Raw genomic sequence first — 21,201 nt, 5'->3', positions numbered from 1 at the left:
CATTTTATCATGCCAGCATTACTCTGATACCAAAGCCAGACAAAGACACTACAAGAAAAGAAAATTATTGGCCAATACTTCTGATAGATGCAAAAATCCTCAACAAAATCCTAGCAAATAAATTCAGTATCACAGTAAAAGAATCATATATCATGACCAAGTAGGTCTTATCTCTAGGATGCAGAGATCACTTAACATATGCAAATTAATCAATGTGATATACCACATTAACAGAGTGAAGGGTAAAAACTGCATTAACTCAGTAGATACAGAAAATGCATATGGTCAGTTGATTTTTAACAAGGACGTTAAAACTATTCATTGGGAAACGAATAGTCTTCAACAAATGGTGCTGGTAGAACTGGATATACACAATACAAAAATATAAAAATAAAAACGGACCCCTATTTCACCATATGCAAGAATTAATGCAAAATAGATCAAAGACTTAAATGTAAGAGCTAAAACTATAAAACTCTTTTTAATTTTATTTATTTATTTATTTCTGGAGACAGAGTCTTGCTCTGCTGCCCCGACTGGAGTGTGGTGGTGCAATCATGGCTCATTGGCCAGCCTCAATCCTGGCCTCAAATGATCATCCCACCTCAGCCTCCTGAATAGCTAGGATCACAGGCTGCACCATCAAGCCTAATTTTAGTTTTTATAGAGATGGGGTCTCACTATGTTGCCCAGATTGGTCTTGAACTCCTGGGCTCAAGCAATCCTCCTGCCTCAACCTCCCAAAGTGCTGGGATTACAGGTGTGAGCCACTGCATCTGGGCTATAAAAGTCTTAGAAAAAGAAATAGGAGTAAATTCTAATGACCTTGGATTAGCAATGGTTTCTAAACTATGACACGAAAAACACAAGTGACCAAAGAAAATTCATATAGGACTTCATCAAAATAAAAAACTTTGTTGCTTCAAAGCCAACCATCAAGAAAATGAAAAGACAACTCAGAATGGTACAAAATATTTGCAAGTCATATATTTGATAAGGGCCTTCTATCCAGAATATATAAAGAACTCTTACAGTTCAGTGATAAAGAGACAACGCAATTTAAAAATGGTCAAAGACATTAACAGGGGAACAGTACCCACTGTGGACTACTAGAGGGGGAGGGGTTGTGGGTGCAATATACCTATGCCACAAAACTGCACATGCACCCCCGTCTGTAAAACAGAAGTTGAAATTTTTTTAAAATGGTCAAATAATCTGAGTAGACATTTCTTCAAAAGAAAATGCAAATAACTAGTAAGCACATAAAAAGATACTCAACATCATCATTAGTCATTAGGGAAATGCTAATCGAAACCACAGTGAGATACTATTTCACAGCCTTTAAAATTGCTAAAGTAAAAAGCATGAGCAATAACAAGTACTGGAGACAATGTGGAGAAATTGGGACACTCATACATTGTGAGGAGGGAATGTAAAATAGTACAGATACTGTGGAAAACTGTTTAGCAGTTGCTCAAAAAATTAAACATAAAGTTACCATTTGACCTATTGATTCTACTCCTAGGTGTATACTCAAGAGGAATGAAAACATGTTTACACAAAAACTTGTACAGGGATGTTCATAGCCATATTCTTCACGGTAGCCAAAAGGTGGAAACAAACCAAATGCCCAATCATGGATGAATAGATAAGTAAAATGTGGTACATCCAAACATTGACATATTGTTCAGATGTAAAAAGGAATGAAATACTGATACGTACTACAACGTGAATGAACCTTGGAAACATTATTCTAAGTGAAAGAAACCAGTTTTAAAAGACCACATATTTTATGCTTCTGTTTATGTAAAATGTCCAGAATAGACAAATCCACAGAGAATAGATTAGTGTCCACCAGGGACTGAGAGGAGAGGTCAGAATTGAGAGTACAGGTATGAGGTGTCTTTGGGGGGTGATGAATATGTTCTGGAATTAATGACGATGGTTGCATAACCATGAATATACTAAAAGCCATTCAATTGTACACTTCCAGGGGGTGAATTTTATATTATATGAATCATAGCTCAAAAAAAAAAAAAACTTGAACAATTGCAGAGTTGGGTTTCTAGGACCTGGAGCCAGAGACTCCTCTTGGAGGAGTGAATCAAGTAGTTCAAGATCAGAGTAGGAGTCGGTAGCCTAGGATAGAATTTTTGAGGGCCAAGGAAAGAAGTTTCTTTTTAATCTTGGGAGCCATGGGCCAAGGAGGACCTTAGAGGGCCAGAAGAGCTTTAAAGTAGATATTCAATACAACTCAGAGGCAGAGGGGTTGCTACGACCCACTCTCTGAGGGGGCAAATTCTGTGGAGACATTACCTAAGAATTACTAGAAGCATTAAGGGCAGAAAGCTTAGGAGCACTGTCAGCCTTCAGGCTGAATTCTATATTGCTTGGTATAATACACAGGCTTAAGAGAACTGGGAAGCACTTAATCCATATCATCCAAATAACTAAGGCATCTCCTCCAGGAATACATCTATGTCCTACTTTCCTTGACTTCCATCCCCTCTTCTGTGCACCTCCAACCTGTAGCTCTGCCCTTACATTAGATTGAAATTTTATTTTATATTTGTCTGTCCTACTAGGAATAGGAGTACCAAGATGGTCAGGATGATGTTTTCCTCATCTCGTAACCCTAGGACCTAGCACAGGGCCTGAACCTGCCAAGAACCCAGCAAATGCTTGCTGAACCAAGGAAGAACCAAAGAGACTATAGGAATGTTTCATTCAGGGGAGAAAGATCTATTGATTATATATATATATATAATTTGTTTGTTCATAACATGGTAACAGGCTCACTATTTGTAGTAGTTTGTAACAAACACCTCTGTTTTGATGTGATGATTTTGTCAAGTAGTTATCAGGCTTACTCCTACTATACTAAAGTCCTTGAAGTCAGAGACTGTCTTACTCATCGTTTTATCCCTCCACGGCATCCAGTACACTGGCCTCTGTGCAATAGATGCTCAGTCATTGTTTATTAATTTAAATTTAGTTAAGCAAGTTTAGGACAAGTTGGCTTGGAAAAGAGTCTCAGATATATTAAGACAAAGTGCTAAAATCGACTTATGAGGGAAGGCTGGGTTTCTGTGTTTGTCAGTAAAATTGGTGCAGACCATCTTGTTGTCTGTGGAGACAGATCTAGGAAGTACTAGAAGCATTGATGGTGGACAACTCCTCAGGAGTTACTTGTCCTGTTGCCTCCAGAAAGCTTGAATACTTGAGCATTTTTATTTTTATTATATTTCTTGATTCTTTTGATTAAAGAGACAAAATCCCATGCTTAAATAGATATCTTCAGCAAGAAAGTGTGGGGATCTAGTGAAGTCTTCACTAGCAGCCAACATCCCAGTCTGATATACACAGGGGCATCCATCTCATCGTTTATCCTATCTTTTTTCAGAACATGAGAGATATCTGCAAGCCAACAACAAAGAATTCAACAGTATTTTTGGATATCCGGTGAGTGTCATCCCTCTGGCTGTTTCAGAAGGGGGTCAGTATTCTCTTATAATATTCTTCTTTGTTGGGGGAGCGTGAAATTCTTTGTAGATGTGGATCCTGTAACACAGATTCTATTACACTTTCTTTCAAGCTCCTATACAATGCAATGAAGGCTCAGAAGCCAAAATTAATCTAGTGACATAAGCTAGGGAGAGAATGTCTCAGATTTCAGGTTTATATATAACTCCCAGAAAATAAATACTGTAGTTTTTCTTGCACAAATCAAAGCATAGTTCTACTTTTTTCACTTAGACATGTTTCTATGACAACACATACAGATATCCCTCATTTATTTAATAGCGACATTGTTTTCCATTATATTGATAAACCTGAATTTATTTAGTCAGTCTTCTATTGATGAACATTTAAATGTCTCCAGTGTTTTGCTATGCTAAATGGTGCTGAATGAACACCACTATACATATATTTTGGCACATTTGTGTGACTGTATCTTATGAAAGTTTCCTAAAAGTAAATTGTCTGTTTCAAAAGAAAAACACACTAAAAATTAAAAATTATCAGAGGCCAGATTGCCCCCCAAAAGAATTATATCCATTTATGTTTCTACTTAGAGACTGCCCGTTTCTCCACATTCCTGTCAAACTCATTATTATCAATCTTTGTCATCTTTGCCAGCTCTTAGATGAAAATGACATACATGTTAATTAGCCTTTTGTATTTCTTTTTCTGGAAAATACCTATTAATGATCTTTACCCACTTCCTATTGGATTGTTCATTTTTCACTTATTTATGTGTCTATAACTAAGTAATTCATGAAAAGATATATATTGAAAAGGCATGCTCCAATACCCCATCCTTGTCCATATCTGCTCCCCTGAGGGAACCACTGTTAGTTTTCTTGTGTGTATTAATCAGATTAGTGTTTCTGTGTGCAAATAAAGCAAATACAAATATATAGTCTTATTTTCCTATTTTTACACTATTCTGAACCTTAACAGTATATCCTGGAGATGTTTTCATCATCATAATTTCATAATAGTTTTTTTCTTTTTTTTCCTTTTTCAGCTATAATATATAGTATTTCCTCTGCAGATTTAACATATTTTATTTAACCAGTTCCTTTTAAATGGACATTTGGGTTGTTTTCAATCTTCTATGATCACAAGCAATGGTTTTATACATAATATAATTCCATGCATGTGTAGCATAATATAATTCCATGCATGTGTTGCTATGTATACATATACATAGCTATAATTATATAAAAATATATGTCTGCGGTCTCTGTGGGATATTAGTTTATGATTTCTGAGTGAGAGTGATATATTAGTCCAATCTCACACTGCTATAAATAACTACCTGAGACTGGGTAATTTATGAAGAAAAGAGGTTTAATTGACTCACAGTTCCTCAGGCATAACTTGAAGCATGACTGGGACGCCACAGGAAACTTACAATCCTGGCAGAAGGCAAAGGGGAAGCAAGCACCTTTTTCACGTGGTGGCAGGAAAGAGAGAGAGAGTGAGGAGGATCCTATACTTTTAAATCATCAGATCTTGTGAGAACACAAGAATAGCATGGGGGAAAGCCGCCTCCATGATTCAGTCACCTCCCACCAGGTCCCTCCCCAACACTGGGAGTTACAATTCAACATGGTATTTGGGTGGGGGACACAGAGCCAAACCATATCAAATAGTTCTGGATAATAATAGTATCCAAGATATGACCATGAAAGCAGGTTTTTCTCTTCTCTATCTTCTAGACCTACGTAACAAGCAGTGGGGACAGTAAATCTAGGTTTGGGCATCAGACAGATCTGAGTTTGAATATAGCTCAGCCTTTACTAACCTTAATGTCTTAGGCAAGTTTGTTAACTTCTCTGATCTTCAGTTCTTTCATCTGTAAAATGGGCATAATAATGTTCACCTTGCATGGTGGTCGTAGGAGTTAAGTATGGTTCTGAAAATGTTAGTTCTGTTTCTCCAAAAAACTATTAGCCCTTGGAAAAAGGGTATCTCATTTATCTCTGTATACACAGTATATCTGTGATACAGTTTCTATCACAATGTTGTGCACACAGCCAACATTCAATAAATATATATTGAATATTGAATGAGTGAATGAACAGATCTGACTGATTCTGATATGTTTAACACCATTTCATTTCCCTGGCCCTGAGCATTGCTCATTTTCCTATTTCTCTAACTTCTTCCACTGTGACTCCTTGTCATCTTCCTAACTCCTAACTACTGATTCTCATTATATCCTTGGCCTTTTATTCTCTTCTATTTTCCCAATTAACCTTCAGTCCCATATCACTGCCCAAAGAAAAAAATAACCAAACCAAAATTAACCACCTCTTATCATGTTTAAATTTTATCACCTCTGCCAAAAGGACTAAACTCTGAGGAACTTCATAGTTAAGGAGATGTTATTAGGATATTGCTTCTGGTTTTACATTTAAGAGCAAAATGAAACACTCTAGTTGCCAAGTTAATAAATAAATACCTGTACTTCTATCTTGAGGCAGAATGCTACCTACGTGAGTAGAAACCTGAAATATATTAAATGGCTATAAAATCAAATGGAAAATCAACAGTGAAGGCTAGCTACATCAGTAAGGCCACCTCTCAGAAGATCTTTGGGTCCAAGTATCACAGCCATCTGGACTTAAACACTGAGAAATTCAAAGTATCTTATGATCAAAGAAAGCTATTTCCATGTTAGAATTACATACTCTCATGATGAGAAGGGCCTGTAGAGATCATTTTACTAGAACTTCGTTCAAGACAGACCATGAGCTTCTCCAGAAGGGATCCTGTCTAATTATTTTTCAGCCTCCACTAGTATAGTCCAGCATAGGGCTGTGAAAAGAGCAAGCCTTGAGAAATGCTATAGTGTCTGATTGATTATTATTTGGAAAATCATGGAGAGAACACCAAGGAAATCTTAGTTTTGGCTTGGATCTCTAAACTCCTAAGTGCTAAGCTATTTGACCAGCTTCTCATCCCTAAGGAAATAGGTAGGTTCTTCTTTTAAAAAAAAACAAAACAAACAAACTTGTATTTAAGTTCAGGGGCACATGTGCAGGATGTGCAGGTTTGTTACATAGGTAAGCCTGTGTCATGGGGATTTTTTGTACAGGTTATTTAATCACCCGGGTATTAAGCCTAGTATCCATTAGTTATTTTTATTCTTTTGTTCTGTCCTTTTAAATGGAAGAGGTAGGAGATGAGCCCTGAACTTAGGGAATTATTTGGTCTTATTCTCCTGCTTTTAGAGCTCTTAGATTTGAGCTCTGACATCTTAGGACAAATGATTTAAGACTCCAAGGTAGAAAGTAAGATGGTCCTGTGAACATCTTGAGATCAGAATTGAGGAAGTAGACAAGTTCCCATTTTCACTCAGCAAAATAGTAGCTTAGATATAAGCCAAAACTCTTTAAATCCTCTTAGGACAATTAAGGGCCAAATGATTCTCCAATGCTGATAGTGACCCCTATAGAAACCTTCAGTGGGCTAGGGTTGAAAGACAGTTTTTTTGCTTTTAGCATCTGACGTCCTTCAACATTGCAAAAAACACAGAAAGGCACACCAAACTGAGTTTCCTCAGCTAAGAAAAGCTTTGTTAGAGAGCTCTGGATGCAGTACCTCAATTTCCTCATCCTCAAAAGTACCCCCTTCATAGGATTGTTGTGAGGAGTAAATGAGTTGCTACGTATAAAATGCTAGAACAGTGCCTTTCACGTAGTAAGTACTCAATAAATGTAAGTTTTTATTGCTGTTGATTTGATTATCATTATTACTATCAATAACATCAATAAGCAAGAACTCTATCAGGGCAGAGATACATTCCCCCAAGTACCCAACAGTCTTGCCATCTTTCTACCTTCTAGGCCTCTCTAGGGGTAGACTGGGAAGTAGGGGCAGCTGCTTATCAACCCACTTTTGAGCTGTCTTTTGTCTAATTGTGTATTTCTTGTTTATTTGTTTGTTTACTCACAGAACAATGCCATCAAGACCTCAAAATATAGTGTCTTTAATTTCCTGCCCCTGAACCTATTTGAACAGTTCCAGAGACTTGCAAATGCATATTTCCTCATTTTGCTATTTTTACAGGTATTGCTTTTGGGGGCCTTTTTCACAGAGTATTTTATGAACCTCTCTGGGGTCAGGCTGTGTAATCAGTTTTTCTCCTCCCTAAATTGGGAAATGTCTTCTCTCTTTAGACAACAGGAACGTGGATGGCTGGAGTCTCAGACCAGTCCCTTAGAATAGCTGTGGTCAGGATTAGCTAGTGTATAGCAAGCCTCTACACAAGGAAAGGGACAAGGTCACCACATTCCAAGGAAGGGGAGCTCCTCATCATGGCTGCATTGCCACAGTTCAGCTTGACCATAGGGGGCTACAGAATTCTTCACCCCAACCACAACTCCAACTCTATTCCTCCTTCTTGTCCCAGCCTCCTTGACATAAAATTAACATATGGGAGTGCTAAAGAAGGTTTAGAATGGTTTAGAATATGAGTGCCAGCATAAGAACAGGAAGCAGGGCAGGGTAGGCCCAAATTGGGAGACAGGGACAGGTCATCTCACTCCTCCTTGTACTGAAGGGTGTGGGAGAGCATGTAGTTTTTCTGTATCTACTTTTACCCACTCTCCATACCCATTACTTTTCACTGTCAAAGGAGAAATGGGTCTTTGCCATCAACACAAAGGTAGTGGGGTTCAGGATAGATAGGTAGCAACTTATAGCCTTTTATTCTTTTATCCTCCCTTGGGAAATGTTTACTTATATTTGGGGGGCTATATGAAAGATACAACAGTGGAAAGCAACTAGGATAGTTGGATTTAGTATGAACAAATGGAGGTGAAAATGATGTTGAGGGTGAGGGATGTGGTGGGGGGGAATGTATTATCCTTTCAGTTTTCTGACCCAAGATCCTCTCCCTTTCCCTCTCTTAGTTGATTCCCCAGATCTCCTCCTTGACATGGTATACAACTATGACACCCCTGATGGTGGTGCTGTCCATTAACAGCCGTGAAAGATGCCATCGATGACCTGGTGAAGTAGCTTCCTAGGCCTCTACTTCCTCACTGCACCTAGTCAGACTGTGGGCATGAAGGACTTCCCAGAACTACCTAGTGCTAACAAGAAACCCTGAATGGAAAGAGATATTTCCTTTCTTCTTTCCTTATTCATCCCAGAGTAATATGCAGTACCTTTAGGCCCAAGATTGGTGGTCTATGTATGGCCAGAAAGGCGCAAAACAAGGCCTTTCTCTATCTTCCTACTGCCACCACTTTTAGCCCCTCTCCTGAGCCTCCTTCCATCTTTAATAACCCACTCTTTCTTTACTCCTCTCTTAGCTTTTTCTAGCTTTGTTCTCATCCTTTTTCCTCTGCTCCTCCTTCTCCTACTCTATATTCCCTTTGCCTTCTTCTATCTGCCCCTGCTCCATCTCTCCTATTCTTTCTCTTTCTTCTCTCCACATTTCCTGTCTCCTCTCCAACTCTATTTTCCTTTCCAACTTTCAATTCTGTTAAGTGTGCACAGCTAGGAACCCTCTATCCTAGCTTTGAAAGAGAAACTGGCTCACAGTGAGTACTGCATGGCTTCCTCTTTGCCTCTTACAGCAGGCCCAGCATAGAGGGGTGAGAGTAAGGACCCAGTACCATGCCTACTAGTAGGATTTGGAAAGCCAGTCCTATAGACCTGCTTGCAGTTTCCCTAAGAGGGTCTTTCTGATTTTGCCAGAATAGATTTTTAGCCTAGTTTGAGAGCACCTTGTTTCCTCAGCACTTTATCTCTATAAACCCAGGATTAGCATGTTGTGGTTTACCTTTCAGTCACAACTTAGATGTACGAAAATATAACTTTATTTCTCTATAACTGAACTCAGTTTAGCTTATAACCACATACATACCCCACCTTAACTCTCTCCAGTGAGAACCAAAAATTAATTTGCCAATTCATGGTAACCCAATTACTTCTGGCTTAGAATTCAGTCTCTTTATGATAAATATTTGGACAATTTTGAATTCTGACAAATTCAGGATTCTCTCTGCCCCACTCCCAGTCCTACCCTTTACTCAGGGAGTAATCTCAACTGGAAGGAAGATATTTATGTGAATCCTGGCATCAGGACATAGCCTCTATTTGTTTCCCTTCTATTTGATCTTTAAATATTGGCCTCTTTCCTCAGCCACTATAGAAGCTTCTGTATGTCAATCATGGTTGGAGGTAGGGTAGGAGTCTGCTTGAGAATACTCAGCTTTCCCAGCACCTACCCAGGCAGACAGAATTCTGTAGCCCTGCCCATCATTTGGATTTTGTCCTCTGCAGCTTTTGATATGTTATTCTCATTCCTCCAGGTTTTTTGCTTTTGATATTTAAAACTAAAATTTTGTCTCTTTCTTCTCCCTGGATTCTTTTCCTGCCCTCTCTTCCCAGCTTCCCAGAGATAATCAACCTCTTGGCCTAGTTTGAAGGAAAGAAGGGCTTGGGACAGGGGAAAAGGAGAATTACAAAGAAGGGAACTACATTGTGTAATATTTCAAAATGTTAATCTTCTATATGCAGTTTGTTATAGGTCTATTTCCTGAACATTTTCTTGTGTGATTTTAGAAAAGGCATCAAAGTGACGATCGAGTCAACAACCGGCCTGTTCTGCTACTGGTGAATGGCAAGTAAGTTCTTCTAGAGAAGCTGGTTTAGGTAGGACCAGTCCTGAAAAAGGGCTGGGTTTAGCTCAGGACAATGAAAAGAACCTCAGACATAGAAATAATTTGTTTCTAGATCTAGCATGCCCTGAATTTGTCATGTCACCTCAGATATCTATGTGGGCCTCATTTTTCTTTTTTATAAGATAGAAACAATATTCTCTACCTTAGAGGATGCTTGTGAAAATAGAAAGGAAATAATATATATTAAAGCAATTAATATTTTATAACATGATATTACTATGCAAGTGATATTATTAGTGTGGTAGTTAGCATGGAAACATCTGTCTTTCGAACATTAATGGATTCTGACATGGTTTTTGTCCATTCTACTATAGCCTTTGGTCAGGTCATCTTTTCTGTTAAAAATCTAAACAGAGTATTGATGTTGGCCCCACTGCTGTAGTGTTTGGTCATAGCTATCTAAAGTGTTGCAGGAATGGAAGAAGGCAGGCATATTCCTATGTAAGGCAAAATATGAAGACTATCCTAAGAGGTACAAAAAATTACTATGGGAATTAATAAAAATAAGCAATTATAACTGGTTAAAGGAATCAAGGAAGACTTTCTGGAAGAGGTGTAGTGTTTGTACTAGGCCTTAAGGGAAGGGGAAGAATTCAACAAGTAGAGATTGTGTTAAAGGAAAAGTGACCAGTGTGAGCAGAAGCATGATTGCAAGAAAGTGCAAACCTGAAGGAGTTCAGGATTGAGGTCCAGCCTTTATCATGGTGGCCTTACTGAACACCCAATAGCTATAGTATTTATCATATAATTCTATCATCTCAAAAGCTTGGGCAGCTAATCCTGTTGTGTATTTTGTCTGCTGATTCTTACACACGATGGATTGTTTCCTCAAGAGTTTTGACCTGTTGAAATGTCCCATAAGATACCACCAAAAAAGTCAGTTGCAGTTAAAAAGAAAAGTAGAGAAATAGAAATAAAAAGAAAAGACAAAACTGAGTATATTAGGAATTGCTGACCAAAAGGATTTAGTCAAATGAACTCACCCAAGTAGCTTGAGCACTTGGGTTTTATAAGATTATTGAAGAATTTGTCACAGAGGGATTTTAAGGTGGGAGTTAACAGGCAAGGCCCTGGTTAGACTTTGTAAGCTACCGAGTATCTGATTAGATTAATATGCAGAGGTGAGGTTGGTTGTTGAAACAGTCTGTGTTCCAGAAAACAGCTTTCTTTTTGTAGAACACATGAGTATAAACAGAGCTGCTATTTTAAAAGTTTGTCTATTTTATAAGCTGTAATTTTTGTCATTTTTCATTTCTCAATAATTTTGTTTACAAACACATCATTAGTAGAACTTTAAGGGAATTCTAAGTGGCTGGAGGAGAGGTTGTGTCCCTCTATAAGGGTTTGTGTTTGTTTCTGTGAGTTGACTCAAGGGTATTACCTGCTGATACCTAATTTGAAAGAAGTATAAATTTGAGCCCCATCCGATATGAGGTTACAGATTTTCAGGGAAGAGTCCTCCATTCACTGACCCCCCCCAACCCTCCAGACTAAGATAGACAAACTTTCTTGCCAGTGAGCCGATTTTTTTAGACCACTCTTTCACTAATGGTGTTGCCCTTCAAGGGTCCTGACCTTATGAGAAATTCTTAGTTTCAACTCACTGACTCTCAAAATCATAAGGCTTTATCTCTTGTCCCTCTGGTGGGAGAAATTGAAATTCAAATTATTAGATTATTAAGACTGGCAATCCCTCCCCAACCCAAGGCAAGAACAGCTTCAGAACATGCTTACTGTTTTGGACTACAGGATTGAGTATTTTAAATCAGTAAGGAATGTCTTCACCTCTCCCAAATCTGGGACACATGATTGTTATAATGTCCAGGAACAAATTGGTGATAGTTTGGCAGCTCCTTATGTAGGAAATTATTAATTTTTATATCTCCAGGAGAAGCTAGAATGTGATAGCACTTGTTCTTCTTTATGTTTTACTGGTGACAACCGTGGAAGATAGAATGCCAGAGTAACAGAGAATGTCAAGTCAAGACAAAATAAAACAAAGACCCAGATGTCTGTCTCCAAGGCTTATAGCTACTGTTCTACAGTACTATCAGAAAATTCTTTAAAAGAAACAGTGGATTTATATAAAAGGACTTTTTTGGAAAATTTGGCCCTCCTCAAAGCAGCTGTCTTCTTAGGAAAGGTGTTCTAGGAATACCCATGCCTATGTGTAGCTGGCAAAGTGGTGATGTATGTCATGCCCTGCAGATAGCAATCCTGCCTTCAGAGACAAAACAGACAGTGGCCTGTAGACTTTTTCCTGCTCTTTGGGTTCTTGGCATAATATAACTGTTGCAAGGATATAGCTCATGTTTCCAAAATGCTTGTGGCAATATGTACATTCTTCTTAGTCCTTTCTCAGAGAGGAAGGATTTATGGACCCTGTGTATTTGGGGAAATTGGGGTTAAAAAAAAAAAAAAAGAGGAGGGCAGAGAACCACCATTATTGTAGAATCTGCTCATACTGCCAGGCTGCCTTTTATGGAAAGTAGGGATTTGAGGATCAAAGATAATCTAATTTTAACATAAGTAGATAAAGGCCAGGCGCAGTGGCTCACACCTGTAATCCTAGCACTTTGGGAGGCTGAGGCAGGCGGATCACGAGGTCAGGAGTTCGAGACCAGCCTGGCTAACATGGTGAAACCTCATCTCTACTAAAAATACAAAAATTAGCTGGATGTGGTGGTGCAAGCCTGTAGTCCCAGCTATTCGGGAGGCTGAGGCAGAAGAATCACTTGAACCCAGGAGGCAGAGGTTGTAGTGAGCTGAGATCATGCCACTGTACTCCAGCCTGGGAGACAGAGCGAGACTGTGTCTCAAAAAAAACAAAACATAAGTAGATAAAATTGATGTGACCTTATGACAGAACACATTTAAGCTATCAAAAAGAATGAGCTACATCTTCTATAAGTGCTCTCCAAGATGGATTGTTAAATGAAAAATGCAAAGTGCAGAAAATTATGTATCTAGTACGTGGCTTTTAAATGTGATTTAGATGTGTATTATATGTGATTACATGGATTGATATTTTCCAGAAATAAATACAAAAATATTATTAACAGCAGCTATCTTTGGGGAGCAAAACTAAAGGCTGGAAATAGAAAAGACTTTAATTTTTCCTTTTACACACTTTACCACTGGAACTATTTTACTTTAAAAACCTTTTTTTTAAAAATGTTTTTGAGGCAGGGCCTTGCTGTATTGCTCAGGCTGGTCTCGAACTGCTGGCCTCAAGCAATCCTCCCACTCAGCCTCCCAAAGTGCTAGGATTACAGGAATGAGCCACCAGACCTGGCTAAAAAAAAAAAAAAAAAAAAAAAAAAATTATGTGCTTATATGTCTACAGGTACTTTTGTAGGGCTTTAGAACCCTTATAGCCTGAAGTCAAGAGAAATGGGCCCCACTCTTGATTGCAGCAAGGATGCATCACAGAACAGTTTGAGCCTTGTCTTTATTCCTTTCAGCCTTTTTTGGAGGGTGGGGAATCATCTTGATTGTCAAAGCAGAGCCTTGGGGAAATTCTCAGAGCAGATATTCAAGGGTCATTTTCTTACAGGATAAAGGAGGACAAATGGATGAATGTTCAAGTGGGAGATATAATAAAACTAGAAAATAATCAGCCTGTCATGGCGAGTACCTCTTTTGGCTGTGACTTGTTCTTTTTTGGATTGAGTGGGTACCAGGGACTCTTGGAGCACTTCTGCTACCACTCCTTTTGGTGACCTTTGTTGCCCATTTTGCATCAGAAATCAATAGCTCTTGCAGTAAGAAGCTTGTTCTTGCCTATTTCTCACTGTAGTTACAGGGAAAGTGTGAGTAGCTTTGGGAGAGGGTGTATGATAGCAGTGAAAGAAAGTAAATCAGTGTCTGTAAAATGCTTAGGTTGAACATCTGTTCCTAAGGTGACTGCTTTTGTCACACTGTAATGTTAACAGCCCACCTTCCTGCTTTCCTGACTTTCTTTGACTTTTCTGACTACAGGCAGATATACTATTACTCTCTAGCAGTGAGCCATATAGTCTGACATACATAGAGACAGCAGACCTGGATGGGTAAGTGTTCCCTCCTGATGCTCCATTAAGATGATTTAGCCAGCTTAGAGTGGTCTCTCACTGAGGGACAGCATTAGGCAGGGAATTAATTTTATTCTCAGATGGAATATTGAATAGGTGAGCCAGAGAGCCTAGAAATATCCGGATAAGAGAAGATGGACACCACATCCTTGGGACCCTCAAGTCTAAGACTGAGCTCTTGACAGGAACAATTGAGCATTCACTGGGCACAGAATAGGGCAAATAAACCCCACATTCTCCATCTCTAAATTGGAGACACTCTGGCCATATTCTATAAGGCTGAGTAGCAGGAAAGAGGATAACAGAACTGTAACATTTCAGAGTACAGTTTCAAAGTTTCCAAGGGAAAAAATGTGAATATAAACATATCTATTCACTGATAAAATACCATGTTTTATAAAGGATTTAAGGTAGACATTTATTAACATCCAAAAGCTAAGGTCTTAGGAGGATAGAGCCATCTGCAGAAAGCTTATCCTGGAGAGTTTTGTATTGATCTTCATTCCTACAACTGTACTTCTTGATGCACACAATTTTTTGAAACATGGATTCCATTTTTCTTTTTGTCTATGCATTCCAGCAAGCAGTTACTTAAGAGCCTGTCATGGGCCCCATAAATATTTATGAGGTGTGGAGTATGTTTCCTCGGAGGTATGTGCAAGTTTTTACCAGGATCTGCTCCTTATTCTTTTTTAAAAAAATTAAATTTAATTAAAAAAAATAGAGACAGGGTCTCGCTGTGTTGTCCAGGCTGGCCTTGAACTCCTGAGCTCAAGTGATCCTCCCGCCTTGGCCTTCCAAACTGCTAGGATCACAGGCGTGAGCAACCATGTCTGGCCATACTCCTTATTCTTTTTTTTTTTTTTTTTTGAGATGGAGTCTAGCTCTGTTCCCCAGGCTGGAGTACAGTGGTGCAGTCTCGGCTCACTGCAAGCTCCGCCTCCCAGGTTCATGCCATTCTCCTGCCTCAGCCTCCCTAGTAGCTGGGACTACAGGCGCCCACCACCACGCCCAGCTAATTTTTTGTATTTTTAGTAGAGACAGGGTTTCACTGTGTTAGCCAGGATGGTCTCGATCTCCTGACCTCGTGATCCGCCCACCTCGGCCTCCCAAAGTGCTGGGATTACAGGCATACTCCTTATTCTTGAAGGGAGCAGGTACTATCTCCAGGTTGTTTATGATGTTTCTTCAGCCTCTCTAGAGCACCTGACCAGCTAGATCTCATGAGTTGATTAAGTAGTGGCAGTGTGTTGCAGGGAGTGAGAGGAAAGAGACGGGAGTGAGTGAGCTAACACTCAGCTTCCTTGAAGAGCCATCTCACCTCAATACTGAGAGAGAAGCAGTGGGAGTGACTTTTACAGCTCAGACTCATAGCCCAGGCTCTACTGGTAACATCTATTTTCTAAAACCCCATGAAAAAGTAGGAGATACTGCACCCGTACAACAGTTCTGTTTGTGTCCTGTACAGTGGTCACTTGTCTTTTACTCTAGTGAAACCAACCTGAAAGTGAAGCAGGCCATCTCAGTTACCAGGGACATGGAAGATCGCCTGGAGCTTCTGTCTACCTTTAATGGTGAGTTAGGAAATGGGTTTTCCTACCTAAATTTTCATCAGTAGAGTACTGGTTAAATAAAGTATGGTACATCCATAGTGATTTCTATACAACTTATTACAACAATATGCAAGTTGATATTTATTGAAATATAAAAAATACAACATGTAATTAAAAGAAAAATACAATTTACAAAAGACTGCATAGTGTATATAACATTAACCTGTTTTTGGAAATATAGGTATGTTTATGAGTACTTACATAGAAAAAACATAGAAGGATGTACTTCAAAAGGTAAATAGCACTTTTCTCAAGACAGTGAATGAATTTTACTTCCTTCTTTACCATTTTAGTATTACTTAAACATTTACAAAGGGCATATTTACTTTACTAATCAGGAAAATGTCAAGTTGTTTCCATTTTGAAAAAAATACTAGGTTCGCTTTAAGTCGTTTTTGAGTTTCTTCAGATTCAGAGCTCTTATGATCTGGCAGTACTGATGTCACCATCATGTGGGGTTTTCTCTCTCTCTGGATGATCCATATCACATACAGAATTATTCTTCTTTAGTTCCCAGAAACCTTTGTCTGCCTTTCTTGAAGGAGCTGGTGAGAAATGGGCAGTAACTGAGAGAGGATAGGAAAAAGATGTGTATGTATTTTGAAAGAAGAATTTTATTTCCTCCTTTCTATTAAGTCTCCTTTCATCCTTAGGAAAAGCCTAAGATTAGAGATCCAGAACTCTTACACCTTCATTTTTCTGCAGGAGAAGTGAGATGTGAGGCTCCCAATAACAAATTGGACAAATTCTCAGGAATACTGACCTATAAGGGGAAAAACTACTTCCTGGACCATGACAAGCTGCTACTCTGAGGCTGCAACATCAGGAATACAGATTGGTGCTATGGCTTGGTGATCTACACTGGTACGTTTCCCTTGGCCCCCAGCCTGCTAAATTCCATTCATGGCTGAGCTATGGGTACTTAGTTTTCAGGATGTGGATATGACACTCAGATATATTTCAGAACACTATGGTTTTGAGATAGATAGGCAGGTAGAAGGATGGATGGATGGATGGATGGGAGATTTGTGGGAAAAAACCTTGTTTCTTAGGGAAAAAAAAGTGACTTCTGTTTCCAAGCAATGAACTTCCAACATATCGGTTCTACCTTTGTTAGAGGAAGGCATTGTGTTCCAAAACCACAGGGCATCCATAAGTCTCTTTAACCAGATCTGGACACAGGAGAGGGTATACATACAGAGGAAGTACGATAGAATTACCATGTGAAGGGGGAGAGTATACATATGAACTATTCCCATGAAGAGAGGATGGACACAATGCTTATCATAGAGAAAAATATAATGTAAAATGTTCATGCCACAGAAAAGTCACATATGGATCATTAATAGTGGCCCCTCTTGAGATGTTATTTAGAACCACAATTCATTATATTTAGTAAGAGATTTTCTTGGGTTATGATGTGGTTCAGGAAAATGGAGGAAGCCTCTGTGCTGCCCCATTCCCTCAGTGACAACAACCATAGTAGGAAATATCAAGAAAGATTTACCACAGTGAATATTATTCAACTCAGATTCCCAGAGCTCCCCTTCTAGAGCATCTACTCCTAGACATGAGGCTTCTAGACTCCTTGCTTCTGTGAAAAGTAATGAGACCAAATCCCTAGGGAGAAGCTTAAGCGTCTAGGGAGGCCCTGGTGGAACTTCCTTCATTGGTTCTTGATCTAGAGTGGCAATGACTAGGCTACCTAATTCCCAAACTCAAAAGACTTAAATTAGACTTACTTTCTTCACTGTATGTACTTCAGCAGCTACTCACACACAATTGCCACTCATAAAAGCTCATTTTTCAGCGAAAGGTTTTTTTCCTGAAAGCAATAACAGTGGGGCTGCCAACCAGCACAAATGTAGTTAAGTTTTCCCAAGGTTGGTTACATGGTAGTGAGTATCTTTGGGAAGCTCTGAGCAGAGAACTAATGCCACCTAAAAGCATTTTGAGGTGTTTGTATGGAATTGAGTTGCTGTTCCTGCTACATGATGTCCAAGTTCTGTGATGATTTCTACCTTCTTCCTGAAGCCTGGGGTAAGGTCAGTCTAAGGACCCTTAGAAGATATGGTCCCTGTAGCTTCCAGGCTATGAGCCAAACTTCTCATATCTTGAAGCCCTTCAAGGAATGCTTAAGAGGAAAGAATGTCATAGCTTATGCTCTGCGCTCCCACTGTTTGCCCACATATCAGAGATGTCCCAGCTCCCCATGTGTAAACATTGATGAAATTCCTTTTTCTGTCCTTTATCAGAACACATGTTAGAATAATGGTCAGATGGTGAAAGGCCAGAGAAATTGCTGCTTACAGTTTCTTCTAAACCTCTTACATTTTCTCTGGAGCCATAGCTCGAATTAGTAATTTCCAGCTCTAGTCCCATTGGCCATTAAAAGCTCCTTACTTCTGCCTACCATCTGTCCTGTCATGAAGAAACATGGAATCTCTGTCTCTCAGCTCCAGAGGAGTCTCAGCTCCCCTGCTTCCACCTCAGAAGAAATCACTGCCATTGCCTTTTCGTTTCTTCCATTCCGAGTTAGAAACTTTCAGTATAGCCTGAGCCAGCAGTGGGCTTTCTCAAAAGATGATGGGGATCTCTTTATCAGAAAATTCCTTCTCTAAGCTAAATAAACCAGATGGTGATAAGAGAGAAGCTTGCAACTCCTCTTCTAATTTAACTCATCTATGAAAGTTGAGACTGTCTGAGGTGCTACAAAGAGAGGGATCTGCATGAATGTACTTTACAGAAGTCATTGGAACTATCCTTAGAAAAAATTTTCCGTTTTTTGAGTTATTGAAAACCGTGAGCCTTTCTCTAGGGCTTTATCCTCTAGCATTGGAAAGTGGTTAGATTAGATTATCGTAAAGGTACAGTTCGGCCAATTCCAAGCCTCTGAGTATTTTCAGTGATTCTAATATCTGATATCTTCCTGTTTTATTTAGGGCCAGATACCAAATTAATGCAGAATAGTGGAAAGTCCACTTTTAAACGAACACAGATAGACCATCTCGTGAATGTCCTTGTACTCTGGGTAAGTTAAATACTTTTTTTTCTTTGTTTCTTTACAAATAGACATACTTCCCTTCCTTTCACAGGAGAAATGGTATTTCCAGTTCAGAATTTAGCTGTTTGAAAGTCTCAAGCACAGCTTCAAGTGAAGTTAATCTGAGGTGAAGCAAACAGAAAATTGTGGAGGTTTTGTTGGTGTGCAATGGAGGAACATGGCTCAAGAAACTAATCACAGCCAAGTACCTATGCTTTGTTCCACTGGCTGCGGATTTTATGGAAACCCTAGTACAAATGGCACGTGTTAAGTATGCTATAAAGAACATCTTCAAAGACTGAATAGTAGTAATGGTAGAATAAGCCAACCTGCAACCTCTGAATCTTTACCAGTTCAATGCACAGATGGCAGTGTCCCAGAAGCCCAGTCAACATTAGACTCTACATCTTCATCTATGCAGCCAAGCCCTGTATCAAATCAGTCACTTTTATCAGAATCTGTAGCATCTTCTCAATTGGACAGTACATCTGTGGACAAGCAGTACCTGAAACAGAAGATCTGCAGGCTTCAGTATCAGACATGGCACAGCAGCCATCTGAAGAGCAAAGCAAGTCTCTTGAAAAACCAAAACAAAAAAAGAATCTCTGTTTCATGTGCAGCAAGAAAGTGGGACTTACTAGGTTTGAATGCGGTGTAGAAATGTTTACTGTGGTGTACACTGTTACTCAGATCTACACAATTGCTCTTAAAATTACAAAGCTGATGCCGCTGAGAAAATCAGAAAAGAAAATCCAGTAGTTGTTGGCGAGAAGATCCAAAAGATTTGAACTCCTGCTGGAATACAAAATTCTTGATCATCTGCAAACTAAAAATTGACTTGAGGTTTTTTTTCCCTAGTCATTGGGAAAGTAGAGCAGTGTATCTTGCATGTCATCGGATGAATAGATTTTTGTTTTGATTTTGTTTTGAAAATGACTCTGAACATTTATTTCCATTGCAATTTCTGTGGCTGAGAAGACTTAAACTTTACAAGTAGTATCCTTTTAAGATCATTTTAATTTTAGTTGAGTGCAGAGGGCTTTTATAACAAACGTGCAGAAATTTTGGTGGACTGTGATTTTTCCAGTATTAAATATGCATGCATTAATCTTGCAGTTTATTTTCTCATTGTGTACATATATATTGCTTTTCTCTGCAGCACGATTTCTCTTTTGATAATGCCCTTTGGGGCACAACTAGTTATCGGTAACTGAATGTATCTTAATCATTATGGCTGCTTCTGTTTTTTCATTAACAAAGGTTATTCATATGTTAGCATATAGTTTCTTTGCACCCACTATTTATGTCTGAATCATTTGTCACAAGAGAGTGTGTGCTGATGAGATTCTAAGTTTGTGTGTTTAAACTTTTTTTTGAGCGAGGGAAGAAAAAGCTGTATGCATGTCATTGCTGTCTACAGGTTTCTTTCAGATTATGTTCATGGGTTTGTGTGTATACGATATGAAGAATGATCTGAAGTAATTGTGCTGTATTTATGTTTATTCACCAGTCTTTGATTAAATAAAAAGGAAAACCAGAAAAAAAAAGTCTCAAGCAGTCTTAGGATCCCAGAGATTAAGATCTGAGGCAGAAAAGAACAGACAAATTACAAGAGAGTCTAGCTTACGCCTCTGTTAGGAAGAATAGTCACAGAGTGTTTAAAAAGATATCATGCTTTGATTAGTGGTACAAGAATGGATCAAGGACCCAGTTTAGAAATTAAGACATATTTTTATTTTCTCATAATCAGTTTTACTCATGACCACTTTAATAAAACCTTACTTAGACTAATAGAACACCTTGTTTGAACTGATGATTTTCAAACTCTTTTCTTAGAGGAGTCTTAAGGTCTGGTGCAGTGGAAATAGGGAAGATCAAGTGGATTTTATTCTATCCTCCTCATTTTGAAGTTCTTGCTTTAAAAAGAACAGCTTCATGTTTATCTATTTTATGACATTTCAGTTGTAAAAATAGAAGGGGGTTCTATTAAGAAGTGAAATTTGAAAAGCACTGCAATATATAATAATCAGCTTTGATAATAGATGTTTAAATTGAAGACTAGTTAATAAATTATTTCTGTGCTGTCTGATATAAGCTGCCTTTATTCTTATTAGTTATAGACAGATTAATTTCCTCTCTTAAACAGCTTCTTTGCATAGCTGAGCAGTTCCTGTAATGCCTACGCTTGATCTCATAACTTTTCATTTTTATTTTTACTCTATTATTTAGACTCTGAAAACTCAAAAAAAAACCTTTTCTTT

General features: G+C 38.7%; 1 protein-coding gene and 1 pseudogene across 1 annotated transcript in view; both read left to right on the top strand.

The window, feature by feature from the left end:
* LOC100979452 (phospholipid-transporting ATPase FetA-like) overlaps window positions 1-21,201 on the top strand; it is a 78,138-nt gene that overhangs the window by 24,857 nt on the left and 32,080 nt on the right. The window contains 10 exon segments of the mRNA XM_055117112.1: window positions 3,404-3,462; window positions 7,471-7,584; window positions 8,430-8,498; window positions 8,500-8,529; window positions 10,093-10,154; window positions 13,768-13,840; window positions 14,193-14,263; window positions 15,776-15,858; window positions 16,603-16,761; window positions 18,840-18,928. Of these exon segments, the coding sequence (XP_054973087.1) occupies window positions 3,404-3,462; window positions 7,471-7,584; window positions 8,430-8,498; window positions 8,500-8,529; window positions 10,093-10,154; window positions 13,768-13,840; window positions 14,193-14,263; window positions 15,776-15,858; window positions 16,603-16,761; window positions 18,840-18,928 (809 nt within the window).
* Window positions 18,934-20,880, top strand: LOC100984302 (AN1-type zinc finger protein 6-like; annotated as a pseudogene).

The sequence above is a fragment of the Pan paniscus genome, chromosome 11 (assembly GCF_029289425.2).
Source record: "Pan paniscus chromosome 11, NHGRI_mPanPan1-v2.0_pri, whole genome shotgun sequence".
NCBI classification, from domain to species: Eukaryota; Metazoa; Chordata; class Mammalia; order Primates; family Hominidae; genus Pan; species Pan paniscus.
Note: the sequence above shows the minus strand (reverse complement) of the source record. Positions and strands in the feature narration are given on the sequence as shown.